The 14,477-nt window shown below is 49.9% G+C and overlaps 1 protein-coding gene across 11 annotated transcripts in view; it reads left to right on the top strand.

Annotated features, from left to right (window-relative positions):
• Positions 1 to 14,477, top strand: part of Pkd1 (polycystin 1, transient receptor potential channel interacting) — a 48,322-nt gene that overhangs the window by 9,849 nt on the left and 23,996 nt on the right. For 8 of the 11 annotated variants that reach the window (XM_031353853.1, XM_031353849.1, XM_031353850.1 and 5 more), the window contains exons 2-14: positions 6,082 to 6,153; positions 6,262 to 6,333; positions 6,505 to 6,674; positions 6,939 to 7,610; positions 7,720 to 7,903; positions 9,054 to 9,274; positions 9,538 to 9,653; positions 10,173 to 10,299; positions 10,596 to 10,831; positions 11,317 to 12,069; positions 13,149 to 13,280; positions 13,490 to 13,665; positions 13,948 to 14,081. In XM_031353853.1, coding sequence (XP_031209713.1) covers positions 6,082 to 6,153; positions 6,262 to 6,333; positions 6,505 to 6,674; positions 6,939 to 7,610; positions 7,720 to 7,903; positions 9,054 to 9,274; positions 9,538 to 9,653; positions 10,173 to 10,299; positions 10,596 to 10,831; positions 11,317 to 12,069; positions 13,149 to 13,280; positions 13,490 to 13,665; positions 13,948 to 14,081 — 3,065 coding nt within the window. The remainder of the gene's footprint in view (positions 1 to 6,081; positions 6,154 to 6,261; positions 6,334 to 6,504; positions 6,675 to 6,938; positions 7,611 to 7,719; positions 7,904 to 9,053; positions 9,275 to 9,537; positions 9,654 to 10,172; positions 10,300 to 10,595; positions 10,832 to 11,316; positions 12,070 to 13,148; positions 13,281 to 13,489; positions 13,666 to 13,947; positions 14,082 to 14,477) is intronic. The other 3 variants (XM_031353851.1, XM_031353854.1, XM_031353855.1) reach the window with 1 other exon arrangement.

Consider the following 14,477-nt stretch of genomic DNA (forward strand, 5'->3'; position numbering starts at 1 on the left):
GGCTTCCTTACCCCGCTGGCCTAGCCTGCTAGAGGGAGGAGACAGCTGGCTCTTGTGGGATGGGTTACATAACATCCACAAATGGCCCCTTAGAACTGTTCCCCCTGAGCTCTGTTTCCAGCATGGCAGCCAGAATGGGCTGGGGGGGGGGTGGTTGGCACTTACTCTCCTGTTGACCACATGTGTCTGGAATGTGCAGATGTTTCCTTTGGGGCTCCAGCTGGCCCTTACATCCCCCTACCCCCTTCTAAGGAGTGGGCACTTAGGCCACTCCCCACAGCTGAAGAGGAAACCGAGGTTGCTGAGCTCTTGGTGTGGGTTGTAGCTTGTTGTGGGCAGCCTGTTGAGAGCCTCCTATTGCAGCTCTGGAAAAGGGTTGGTCCTAACAACTGGCCCATCTTAGTAAGGGCATGCAGTGTTCACAGTAACCCTCCTTGCTCTCCACCTTTGTATAGACATACACACTTGCCTTTATACTCTTGTTGTCCTTGTCTCAGAGATTTGCCCTGAGATTGCTTACTTTCCCTGTATCACAGTGTCACCCCAACTTGTGTAGCCTATCTGTGGAGGCCCAGGGATCCCCCTGTTCCTCTTTATTAGAGGAAAATTGGGAGTCAGAAACAAGATGTTTAGTGGGGTATGAGAGCCCACAGATATGCTTGGGAAGCTGAAGTCCCTTCATCAAGTCATGTAGCCCCACAGATGTGGCAGGATTGGGATTTAGCCCCCCAGAGGGTCTGATCTGGAGGGCAGGGTGCTCACATGTATGGAGTATGGAAGGTGTTTATTCACCATTTCCAACAAAGTCACCCTATATGGAACAGGAGAGGGGCAGCTGGAAGCACTCCACATCTATGTAGAGACAGGTTATATCCTTTCCTGGTAATGCAGGCAGTAAGATGGCCTGCCACACTGGGAAATAGTGTGGACATTTGCCTGTTGCCCCAGTGCATGTAAGTCCAGTTCAGGTTCCCTCTAGCCTTGACTATTGGGTCTCAACTTCTATAAGTTGCTGGCTTAGATCTTAGAGGGTCCAGAGTATATGCTTCTTACAGTATTGTAGCTAGGCTACTGGCTTACCTCCTCATGGCAGGTAAAGGGTCTGTGGTGCTGCCCCTTACTTCTGTGTGCCTTCTGCCAGGATATCTTTGTTTTGTCCCAGATCCTTACAGAGAATCCAAATATGGTTCCTGGGCATCAGACTACAGTGACATCATCTGGCAGGAAGTCAGGCCTTCGAAGATGGGGCTAGTCAGGTTTGGCCATACTCTTAGAACAGTAATGGCAACAACAGATGGGGACATGGAAAATTTCTGTTCAGGGCCTTTGGGCAGGGACCTCTTGTGTCTCTCCACTGTCCCCACATCCCTTCATACCATCCTGTCTGTTGGTGTTGCTCTCTAACTCCAGAGGTATGAGTCAGAGTTATGTCCAAGCTGTCTCATTCACTACTGTGGATTTGGGGAGCTTAGCTGAGTAGATTTCCTATGGCCCCGTTTCTTTTCTAGGCTAGAACCCAAGTCCAGATGAGGTCTGGGGATAAGTACTACAAAGCAGCCCCTTGGGAAGGGAGCCTCACTGGCTCCACTGAGCTTGGTTTCAGTGGAATACGTGAATGGATGAGGAATTGAAATGCTCTTAGATAAAGAGGGGTCCCCAGTACCCTGAGGTTGATGTGCATCACCTGGTTTCTTAGGTGACCCTAGCAACTAACACTCAGGGTAGCTTTCTAAGAAAATGAAATTTGGAGATACTTCCTCACTTCCTTCCTCTTCATTCTCTAATCTTGAAGGCTGGGCTAGAAAGCCTCCATACAAAAGTATGAGCCTGCCGATGTTGGTCTCTAGTCCTACCTCACCAGCTTTTCCTGGATCACGGCTGCTCTGTCTACATCCTGGTTTCTTCTAAAAAGTTGAGGTTTTTCTGTTGTCACTAGCTACTGGGAAGTCCTTGCTTAGGTCTAAGTAATATTTCCCCTGGTATGACCATTGCCTCGCATGTAGGAGCTTGGATAGTGGAGGTAAGATGAGTATAGCAAAGGGCCAGGGTAGTGTCTGGGAGATTAGTTGGGGATGGAAGCCAGGCCAGGAAGACCGTGGCCTCTGGCTTCAGCAACTTGGTCATGTCATGGCACCAAGTTCAATCTTTCCTGTGTCAGTCTACACTATTCATTGGGATGGTTCTTATTGATCTTTTTTTATTTTATTTTATTTTTTTTATTTTTTGAGACAGGGTTTCTCTGTGTAGCCCTGGCTGTCCTGGAACTCAGAAATCCGCCTGCCTCTGCCTTTAATCCCAAGTGCTGGGATTAAAGGCGTGCACCACCACCGCCTGGCCTTACTGATCTTAATACAGGTGCTTTGAGTGCTGCTTCCACAGGATGTATGGTGCTTTTCCACTCTAGAGTAGCATGTGCATGGCTAACGACAGCATCCTGGATGGTTCATATCATGTGAAGTAGAGATTGAACTCTGCTTATTCTTTGTTGTTGTTGTTAGTTTTGAAATGGGGTCTTCCTTCATAGATCTGGTTGTCCTAGAACTCACTGTGTACACTGGGCTGGCCCCCAACTGGGAGATCTGCCTGCCTCTGCCCCCCAAGTGATGGGATTAAAGGTGTGTGCCACCACCTGGCAAAGTGCTGCCTCTTAGGTTTTCTCTCTCCAATTCTGGAATGGAATGAAGGAGATCCTTTGCAAGAAGCATTGTCTTGATGAGAGTCATCACCATCCGAAAACTAAGCACAGTCTTGTGGGGAATGTGGGTCACATGAGTTAGAGAGCGGAGTGGTGTATAGTCCTAGAAGGTCCCAGAAGTGTTCTCTGAATCAGGGTGATACAAGGTCTCCTGTTCCAAGAGCCTCACTGAACACTGGAATATTTAGGCAGGGAGTCCAATATGTGGATGGCAGGGCTGACCAAGGGTTACTAAGAACCTGGGGCTAAAAAGTAGGCAGGCTGTTGGGTAGAGTTTGACACCAAAAGGGCCCAGCAGTGTCTAGATCATTTATTTGGCTTCATGGGTAGAGTCCAAGTTACCTCTCTGATATTAGAGTTGGGCCTAGACTTCTGACATTAACACACAACTACAGACTTCATGGGTGAAAGGCATGATTGCATTGTTTCTGTCAGTAGGTATCAAGTTGTTATGAAAGCTTTCTTTAACTCTTCCTTTTGATTGGTGCTGTTAGCTACTGAGCTATATCATAGCCTAAAAGGCGCCATTGGCATTTGCTGAATTGTTTATTTGTTGGCCTATAGACAGTGGGTTAGATGAAGTCCTATTGCATTTCCAAGTCTGGAACTCCTTTGTGGGCTTACTATATGTGCCTGCCTCAGCCTCCTGAGTAGCTGTCACTCTGTAAGTTTGCTGCTGCAATAGCTCCAGCCTCTAATTTGGTTTTTATTTTATCTATGGTCTTTTGTGTAGAAGTTGCTTATTTTAGAATGTAGTGGGTCTATTTTTTTTTTTTTAGTTTGTTTTGAAATGGGATCTCACTCTATAGCCCTGGCTGCTCTAAAACGTGTAGCAATTCTTTTGTCTCTGCTTCTAAGTGTGTGTGCTGCCAGACCTAGCTGTGTCTCTGTCTTAAAACAAACAAACAAACACCACCTGATTTTAAAATTATTTGCTTATTTATGTGTATCTGTGTGTTTTCTGTCAATCTGTCATGTATGCATAGGTTCCTGTGGAAGCCAGAAGAGGGTGCGGGGTCCCCTTGGACTGAAGTTATGTTTGTTAGTTGTGAGTTGCCCAATGTAGGTGCTGGGAACCAAATATGGGTTCTCTGAAAGAGCAGCAGGTTTTCTAACTGCTGAATTGTCTCTCCAGTCTTATGTCTCTTGTCTTGATGCTTTATTTTTATGTTTGTACATGTTCATGGTTTGAAAATACAAGTCTGTCCCAGTGACAGCATGTTCTGGCTCCTTCACAGGTTCCAGGTGACTTGAGTTACAAGGCCAGGCTCTGGTGCTGTCATCCTGCCTCTCTCCTGAGGCTTAAAGGCCAGTGCCTTTCTGTGACTCCTTCCTCTCATCCTCTCTACTCCAGTTTACAGACTGGAGTAAGCAGTACAGTTCATGTTCCCACATTTCTTCATTTTTATTTTTTATGATGTGCTTTATTTTATGTGTATGAGTGTTTTTCCTGCATGTTTTTCAGTGCCCCATATGTGTATAGTGCCCACAGAGGGCAGAATATGTCATTGAATCCCTGAAACTAGAGTTACACATGGTTGTTAGCCACCATGTGGGTGTTGGGGGCTGAACTTGAGTCCTCTGCAAGAGCAGCAAAGGCTCTTAACCTCTGAGCCATCTCTCCTGTCCCAACATTTCTAGGGTGGGCTGGGGTGGGCAAAGGACAGCTTGAGTTGTCACTACTGTCCAGCAGCTGGATGTGGTGGTACATGACTTTAATCCCAGCATTCAAGAGTGATGGATCTCTGTGAGTTTGAGCCTAGCCTGATCTACATAGTGAGTTCCAGGATAACCAGAGCCACATAGTGAGGCCATCTTAAAAAACAAAAACAAAAACAAAAACAAAACAAAACAAAACAAAAGGAATACTGTCTACCATAATTTGAGGCAGGGTCTCTCATGAGTCTGGAGCTTGCATAGTTAGGGCAGGCTGTCTACCTAGCAGGTTCCAGGGATCTGCCTGAATTTACCTCCCTGTACTGGATTACAAATATGCACTACCATACCTGGCTTCTTTTTTTTTTTTTTTTTTTTTGAGACAGGGTTTCTCTGTATAATCCTGGCTGTCCTGGAACTCACTCTGTAGACCAGGCTGGCCTCAACTCAGAAATCCACCTGCCTCTGCCTCCCAAGTGCTGGGATTAAAGGTGTACGCCACCACCGCCCAGCCACACGTGGCTTCTTTATGTGCATTCTGGGAAACAAACTCAGGTCTCTCATCAAGCATTTTACAGATTGAGCTATCTCCCCACATTCCATTCCCACATTCTTAATTCTTCTCAGCAGTGCCTATAGACAAACCTTCATAGCATTTTTCTTTGAAGTCTGGGGTGTTTTTCCTCCCCATTTTTATGTGTATGTAGTATATTTGTGTATGTGTGCATGTGTATACAGATGGGTAGAAAATCCTGAGGTTGATGTTAGCAATCTTCCTTGGTCATTCTTCCATCTTATTCTTTGAGGCAGGGTCTCTCAGTCAAACCCAGAGCTCACCAATATGACTAGTCTCACCGGCCAGAATTTATGAGGGTTCTGGAGATCTAAACTTCAGTCCCCTTGCTTCTGAGGCAAGTGCTTTAACAATACTGAGCCGCCTCCCAAACTCTGAGTTCAGGGTTTCTGATAGTTTGTTTGGAGAAATGTATTGTATGACATCACCAGCACTGTGGTAGGGGTTACCCAGCAGGGCTCTTCCTTAGACATCTCACTTAGTGCCCTGTTGCATCTTGGGAGCGTTTGACGATTCTGTACTACCAGCTGGTTTCACCAGCCCTGGTGAGCCCTATGTAAAAAGTATAAGGAGCCAGTCCTTGATGGTGTGGGACCCTTCTGTTGTACTGGAGGTAGCCCAAGGGGCTTCTTTTGGAGAAGGACTGTGGAGGCCATGAAGAAGGTGCTCGGATCAGTTATTCTGTGAGGCCCTATGGTCTTGAGTACAGGACCGAGGTGTTGGCAGATTCTGAAGTCCCTGGTTCTTCTACTCCAGTTTCCCCAGATTAATTATTTCTCACATCTTTCATGAGAAAATGTGTGTGAATTTGACCACAGCCACTTCCTGCTGTGTGGCCCTGACCTTGGCCCCTGGCTGCCCTGGGTGTCTTGCTGCCTGCCTTGCTCCATATCCCTTAGAGATCTGTAGCTGGTCATTCTGAGCTCCCACTAGGACTTTCGCTGTTGCTGGCCAGGCAAAGGATTCCCTGCAGGCTGTGCCTCAGTACACAGACCTCCACAGACCTGCAAGAAAAGCCCTCCTGGGGATTGAGAATATGGGTGGTGGCTTGTGGGGTGAGGAGCCACAGTTTTAGATGCTGGGAAGTTCTTGGTGAGAACCAGGTATACCCTCAACTAGCCCAGAGCTCCTATCCTGACCATCACTTGTTCCTCAGAGACCTGTCCCACAACCTACTTCAGACGCTGGATATCGGGCTCCTGGTGAACCTTTCGGCACTGGTGGAGCTGTGAGTATCCTCTCCTTGATGATATGCCTGTCACGGTTACTCAGGGCAAGCTGGAAGAGCTACCTGTTGTCAAAAGGTTACACCTTGCCCCATCCTTCTTTCTTGCAGGGACTTAAGCAACAATAGGATTTCTACATTAGAAGAAGGCGTGTTTGCTAATTTATTTAATTTAAGTGAAATGTAAGTTTCTTTGTTTTTAGTGGGTCTCAGTGAGTGGATTCCTGTCCCCATCACCTCCTCTGTCATCTTGCCCTGTTCCCTAGCCCCTCCCAGTTTTGAGAGATGTGGGTAGTGGGAGGCTGAACTGCACCCTTGCTGGTCTGGTGCCCCACACCTGCCCCTCCCCTGCAGAAACCTGAGTGGGAACCCATTTGAGTGCAACTGTGGTCTGGCGTGGCTGCCACGCTGGGCAAAGGAACATCAGGTGCATGTGGTACAGTCTGAGGCAACCACGTGCAGGGGGCCCATTCCACTGGCCGGCCAACCTCTTCTCAGTATCCCCTTATTGGACAGTGCCTGTGGTGAGTGCAGTGGGTGTGGGCTATAGGACAGGGATGACATTATTTTTTCTTATTGGGCAGGAACCAGGGAGTGTGGAGCCACCGACTTGGTGGCCGATGAGGCCCAGGGAAAGGTATACATGGGAAGATAGTGGCCAGATAGGATCTAGAAGACCTCTTTGGGGGTGGCGGCTCTGACATGGAGCTTAAAGAGGGTTGGTGAGGGAATACAATGCAGCCAGAAGAAAGTAAGTCCCTGGGACCAGTGTCTCTCTCTGTTCTTAGATGAGGAATATGTTGCCTGCCTCCCTGACAACAGCTCAGGTGCTGTGGCAGCAGTGCCCTTCTTCTTTGCCCACGAGGGACCACTGGAGACTGAGGCCTGCAGTGCCTTCTGCTTCTCAGCTGGTGAGGGCCTTGCAGCCCTCTCAGAACAGAATCAATGCCTCTGTGGGACAGGCCAGCCCTCTAACTCTTCTGCAGCCTGCTCATCCTGGTGTTCCAGCATCTCACCGTCCCTCAGTTCTGCCTGTGGGGGCCCCACCATGCTCCAGCACACCTTTCCTGCCTCCCCAGGGGCTGCCCTGGTGGGCCCCCATGGACCCCTGGCCTCTGGCCAGCCAGCAGACTTCCATATTACTTCCTCCCTGCCTATTAGCTCAACACGCTGGAACTTTGGAGATGGCTCTCTTGAGGTGGACATGGCTGGCCCTGCTGCCACCCACTCCTATGTGCTACCTGGGGGCTATCACGTGACAGTTGTGTTGGCTTTGGGGGCTGGCTCAGCTCTGCTGGAGACAGAGGTGCAAGTAGAAGTGGCACCTACTGTCCTGGAGCTTGTGTGCCCATCCTTTGTGCACAGTAACGAGAGCCTTGAACTTGGCATACGGAATCGTGGAGGCTCTGCCCTAGAGGTTACTTATAGCATCCTGGCCTTGGATAAAGAGCCTGCCCAAGGTACCTACCCTGGTTCACCCCTCCTTGAAAGCTGGTGGTAGGGCAGAACTTGGCACCCAGCCTCAGGCATAGTCTGATATCTTTCTTGTTCATTGCTTACCATCCCTAGTGGTCCACCCACTCTGCCCCTCGGGCACAGAGATCTTCCCTGGCAATGGTCACTGCTACCGCCTGGTGGCAGAGAAGGCACCCTGGCTGCAAGCTCAGGAGCACTGTCAGACCTGGGCTGGAGCTGCCTTGGCTATGGTGGACAGTCCTGCCATCCAGCACTTCCTAGTCTCCAAGGTTACCAGGTACACCTATTCTGGAAAGGGCAGAGTGGATGGGGGTTGCTCAGCATTCCGGGTGTGGGCAGAGCCCTGAAGCCTGTAGAGGCTCGGGAGGAAAGATAGGGAAGCTGGGCCTTTGTGTACTGCCCCACAGGTGGCCTTTTCTGGCAGCTCTGTGTATGTAAAGGCAGATGTAGGTAGGGGCAGCTTCTCTAACTGCTTCTGAGAAGTGTCACAGGTGGAGCTGGGTCCTGGCCCCCAGTCCTTCCTGTCCCTGTAGGGGAGGGCCCTGGGTCCTGCTGACAGGATTAGTTCTTGGTCACTGTTGATTGTATTTTCTCCTTCTCATACTGCTGTACTCACCCCAGCCCCATCCCCTGAGTACCTCCCTTCCCAATGCCACATGCTATCTCATCTGTGGAAAGCCTGTCAGGCTCCTATGCCCTGCCCAGGCTTGTGGGAACATATTCTTAGGCCCTACAGTCCTCTGTGTCTCTGGGTGGGTGGTAAGGGAACACTCCAACTCTCTTGGGTGATTGCTTCCTGGGTGGAATTGAAATACCTGTTTTGTGAGTGGTTAGTCACATTCTTTACATTGCCTGTGTTGTTGGAAAGGGGAAATAGAGGTCCAGAGTGGTTAAGACCTGCTCCAGAATCATCGAGTTGATGGGTGATAGTACCTTACATGGATCCAGGGCTCCATTATGACTCCCTCCCAGGGTGTGTGTCTAGGCTTGTCCCCACACCTGAGCATATACCTTTGTGTATATATGTTCCTGTGTATGTACCTGTACCTAAGCTTGGCCGTGAACCTCTAAATTTTGCTCTGGAGGGGCCTTCCAGTGTTGATAGTACTATCATGCAGCACCATAGATGCAGTCTGGGTCCTCTGCTGCAGCCCTCAGAGTTTCCCTTCAGGTCTGGTGGCCCATGATCCTTGGCCAAATCTGAGATGGGTCCCCAAGAAGAGCTGGTTCTACAGACATGATTCTTGATGAATGTGGCTCTGAGCTGGGTTTGTGGGCCTTGCTGAGTAGTGTTTCTAAGGTTGTTTCACCACTTGGGAAATGAGGCCAATAGGGCCCACTTACCAGGGTGTTATGTAGAGTATGTCCTCAGAGGTAAGTCAAAGCTGCCCTCTGGTGACTTGGCTGTCCCTTGAATCTGGCCACAGGAGCCTGGATGTGTGGATCGGCTTCTCATCTGTGGAGGGGACAGAAGAAGGCCTGGATCCCCAAGGTGAGGCCTTTAGCCTGGAAAGCTGCCAGAACTGGCTGCCTGGGGAGCCACACCCAGCCACAGCGGAGCATTGTGTGCGGTTGGGGCCCGCTGGGCAGTGCAACACAGACCTGTGTTCAGCACCACATAGTTACGTCTGTGAGCTGCGGCCTGGAGGTATGTACTGCTGCGTGGCAGAAGCCACCCTTCCCTGTGCGTGTCTTCTCAGCTTATCATTGACCATGAATGTCTGCTGAATGTTTGTTCTTGTGCCTGGGTTGGGACAAAACCAGAAGAAGTATGGACAGAGGAAACAAGATGAGAGAGGGCCAGATGGTCTTGCCAGGTGGCTTAGCCCTAAGTCCAGTTTCAACCTGGCTATTTCTCCAGTGTCACCTCTGCCTGGCCCTGGCACCTAATTGCATACTTACCACCCCTAGGGCCTGTGCGGGATGCTGAGAACTTTCTTGTGGGAGTGTCTGGTGGAGGCCTGTCTGGACCTCTGCACCCACTGGCACGGCAGGAAACTGTCCAGGGCCCCCTGCGGCCCGTAGAGGTAGGCTAGCCCTTCTATGTTCTAGAATCTTTTGCAACATTACTTTACTGCTCTGTTGCTAATAATCAAGGTGGAGGCTGGGCATATGGCTCAGCAGCTAGGTTCAGCACTTAGCTCCCTAACCCTAAAAACAAAACAGAACAAAACAAACAAAACCCCTCAAGTTGGTTTTGTTAGAAGTTGGTAAAAGTGTTAGTATGCCCAGTGTGACAGTTAGAAAAATATTCAAGAGTGAAGAAATAAAAACTATCTAGTTCTGTTATCTGAAAAATTCTGCTTCTCCTGAATCTTTGCTCAGATAAATTTTAATTTTTTTTCACATAAAGTCTTGTTATATAGCCCAAGCAAGCCTTGAACTCATGATCCTTCTGCTTCAGGCTTCCTGTTGTTCACAGATGGCTTTGATTTGGCTTTTCTTCCCAAGTGACATGAAATGAGGTTTATGGTGGCCTTGAGAGGGCTATCCTTACACTGCAAGGGGTAGAATCTTTTGAGCTGAGGCTGTCTCATCTCCTCCAGGTCATGGTGTTCCCTGGCCTGAGCCCTAGCCGTGAAGCCTTTCTCACTGCAGCAGAGTTTGAGACTCAGGAGCTTGATGAGCCTGTCCAGCTGCGTCTGCAGGTGTACCGGCCTTCAAGAGAAGCAGGTGGGGCTCCGAAAGGGAAAGGAATTGGAGGCTTAGTGGGTTGTTTGAATTTTCTCATGCCTTCTGATTCCAGCCTCAAGGCAGAGTGATGGCAGGTTCTACTGAGTTGCCAACTCCTGTTCCTTTGTCCCAAAGATAGATTTGGTGGTACCTGCTTGGGCATGGTCTAGAGGAAGGGGAGTGCTGATGGAGACTGGGGAACTGCTTGTCAAGGTTTGGTTTTATAGTGCGTAAGTGGAGCATCCCTGATAGTAGCTTGTTAGTGAATCAGGCTCATGACCTCTTTCCTTTCCCAGCAGTGGCCCTAGAAGGCAGCAGTGAGCCTGACAACAAGACTGAGCCGGCACCCAAGTGTGTGCCTGAGGAACTCTGGTGTCCAGGAGCCAATGTCTGCCTACCTTTTGATGCTTCGTGTACTTCTCATGTCTGCATCAATGGGTCCGTGTCAAGGCTGGGACTCCCTAGGGCCAGTTACACACTATGGAAGGAGTTCTTTTTTTCTGTGCCTGCAGGGCCTCCCACACAGTACTTGGTATGTGTCCTGATGTAGGTCTCTGACCTATTCTTGAGGCTACTTCCCCCTATCTACCCAAGATCGTGGTCTCTCAACTAGATACAGGCTTGCAGGCTTCTTGTATATGCCCAATAGCCTTGCCTGATGCTCTTGCCTGGATCCTTCTCTGGTGCCCAGTCTCACCTCCTTCTCAGGGCCTCTGTCCTCTGTCTTCTAAGGGGGAACTTGTACTCTCACTTGGAGCAGCTACTTGCTTCTAGCCTTATATCCCTGAAGAAATTCTTTCCATTTGTGGCGGTCACTCTTACTATATCTTCCTTGTGCATGTCCCCTGTATTACAATGTCCTGTTTGACCTAGCCATGAGTGCCATGGAGCCAGGGACTTCACAAAGCCCCATTTTCAGTGCTGAGGCCTGATATGGGTATCCTGTCCACTCTGTCTCAGTTGCCTTCTAGTTTTTATTATGGGGATGTGATACAACACTGCCTCCCTCTTCTATAGGTCACCCTCCACAGCCAGGATGTTCCTATGCTCCCTGGTGACCTCATTGGTTTACAGCATGATGCTGGCCCAGGTACCCTTCTACACTGTCCCCTGGCTTCCAGCTGTCCTGGCCAAGCCCTGTACCTTTCAACCAATGCCTCAGATTGGATGACCAACCTGCCTATCCATCTGGAAGAAGCTTGGGCTGGCCCTGTCTGCTCCCTACAGCTGCTTTTGGTCACAGAGCAGCTTACCCCACTGCTGGGCCATGGGCCTAACCCTGGATTACAGCATCCTGGGCACTATGAGATCTGGGCTACAGTGGGCAACAGCGTATCCAGGCAAAATCTGTCCTGCAGCTTCAGTGTGGTCTCTCCAGTAGCTGGGCTGAGAGTCATTCACCCTGTTCCTCTTGATGGCCATATCTATGTGCCAACCAATGGCTCAGTCTTGGTGCTTCAGGTAGATTCTGGTGCTAATGCCACCGCCACAGTTCAGTGGCTTGGGGGCAATATTAGTGCTCCCTTTGAGGATGCCTGCCCTCCTGAGGTGGATTTTCTCAAGCAAGATTGCACTGAAGAGGCCAATGGCACCCTGTTCTCAGTGTTGGTGTTGCCCAGGCTCAAGGAGGGGGATCATGCAGTGGAGATTGTGGCACAGAATGGAGCCAGCCAGGCCAACCTCAGCCTAAGGGTGACAGCTGAGGAGCCCATCTATGGCCTTCGTGCTGTGCCAAGCCCCGAGGCCCGAGTGCTACAGGGCATCCTGGTGGTAAGTGTGCCCTACAGACCAGCCCTCTAAATGGTAAGAACAGGAAGCCTTGTCCCCATTGAGGAAGGACGACCTTCAGGTGTTTTTTAGGGATGAGAGCATCTATTGCATGATTTCCAGTGGGACCTGTTGGGGAGCCCTTGCCTACTTAGTGATTATATCTCTCTTTACTGGTGCTGGGCATGGAACCTAGGGACTCATGCACAGTAGACAGGTTCGATTGCTGTGAGCTACATCTGAGCCCCATTTAACAATTTGTAAGTTACTGAAGGTCATAGTTAGAGCATCTGTTCTAAAGACTCAGATGCTCCTATTCTTCAGATTTTAGGAAGCACTTCATTGCACTTGCCCCTGCCCTTCCCTGAGCCTCCAACGAGTCCCCATGTGTTTCTGGGCCATCTGCAGTGCTTGTAGCTTCATGTGCCTGTTGAAATGGGATCTGAAAGCTCAAGATCTAGATAGCTACTTAGTACCCTAGGGGGATGGCATTGTCCTCATCTTGGGTATGCCCACCCTAGCACAAGCAGTCATTCATTTAAGGGCCATTTCTGTCCACCTCTCATGCCTTGTCCAGTTGTATGCTATGGCTTCCCCTGTGGATACACCTGTTCTGCATTGACCTGGGACAACCTCCAAGGCTGAGGCCCATTGAGATTCAAATGTTTTTCCAAAAGATTACCCACCTGAAAAGGAAGCTTATGAGGACTGGCTCAGTCAGGATGACTGTGTTGCTGATGCTAGGTCCACTTCACAGATGCAAGAATTGAGGGAGAGGTCAAAGTGTAATTAAGACCGCTTGGCTGTAGATTAGAGAGGTGTCCTTAACACTGGCTGTCAGTACCCAAGCTTGGCAACCATACTATATAGCTCCTAAGCCAACATGGTTCTGGGTACTTCCTTGTCCTCCTTTTACCTGGGTGCCTTGCAGTCAGGGTTCAGCCGGTAGACCCCCTTGGCTACCCTGCACCACATACAGAATTCTTCAGTAAGTCTGAGGGGGACAGATGGGACCAGGAGCAGAGTCAGCTTTAGGCTGGAACAAAATCATAGCTTTAGCCAATGTCATGTCCTTTCCCTAGCGGTACAGCCCCATGGTGGAGGCCGGCTCAGATGTGGCCTTCCGGTGGACCATTGATGATAAACAGTCCTTGACTTTTCACAACACTGTCTTCAATGTAATATACCAGAGTGCTGCCGTCTTCAAGCTCTCGGTAGGCAGGGGCCTGTGGAGGGAGGCATGGGGTCCTGGGATATCTGGGTGCTCACTTTTGCCTTCTGTTCTGCTTTGCTTTGCCCCTGAGGACCCTGCCGCAGCTGTGGGTGAGTGTGGGGAGGCTGCTGAGTCGGGGCTCGAGGCCTTTCACCCATTAGTCTATCCTTGCTGCCTCTGGGCAATACCCACTGATGCCTGTCTCCTCAGCTGACAGCCTCTAACCATGTGAGCAACATCACCGTGAACTACAATGTCACTGTGGAGCGGATGAACAAGATGCATGGGCTGTGGGTATCTGCAGTGCCGGCTGTGTTGCCCCCCAATGCCACATTGGCACTGGCAGGTGGTGTGCTGGTGGATTCAGCTGTGGAAGTGGCCTTCCTGTAAGTGCCTCTGGGCCTAGCTGAACAGGGCCTGGGTTGGGGGTGGCATCAGGTTCTTGTTTTGGCCGCTAGAATTTACTCTGGAGTCTTGGTTTAGAGCTTCAATTTCCTCCTTTATTGGGTGGGAGTCCTAGTAGGTAGGACCATATGGGGGCCAGAGGTCTTGGTATAGTACCTTGAACCCATGAACCAGGAAAGAGTGATTGTAGATGTTCATTCAGAACTAGGGGGTACCCTGTCTACTCATATTGCTTGCTCACTATCTGCCTGCTGCCCTGGCAGGTGGAACTTTGGGGATGGGGAGCAGGTACTCCGCCAGTTCAAGCCTCCATACGACGAGTCCTTCCAGGTTCCAGACCCCACAGTGGCCCAGGTGCTGGTGGAACACAATACCACGCACATTTACACTACCCCAGGTGAGGGGTGGGGCCATTGCCTTTCAGGTCCTGAGTTTGAACAGCCTACCTTTGGGAGTAATATGGCAGCCCATATTACTTTCACTTTGATCTGGCCTGGGTTGGAGTAAGGCCCTTACTTGGATAAAGGAGGGGCACCCACACATCGAGGGAGGATTGGGGTTGACAGGGTCTCTGAGGCCTCAATTTAAAATTTCCAGGAATGGGGTCCTCTAGTCTCCAACTTTCAGCCTTTTGGGGAGAATAAGAAGGGGTCATTGTTTAATTGTAAAACTGCCTTAGGCTGCACACTGTAGCAGCCCCATTCCCCACTTGGCATGTGATACTCATACTACTATATTCTCACTGCTGCTGGGCTAGTATTCGCTTCCATGTTCAGCCTTTGTGCAGCTGTGC

The sequence above is a fragment of the Mastomys coucha genome, unplaced genomic scaffold, assembly GCF_008632895.1.
Source record: "Mastomys coucha isolate ucsf_1 unplaced genomic scaffold, UCSF_Mcou_1 pScaffold5, whole genome shotgun sequence".
Classification (NCBI taxonomy): domain Eukaryota; kingdom Metazoa; phylum Chordata; class Mammalia; order Rodentia; family Muridae; genus Mastomys; species Mastomys coucha.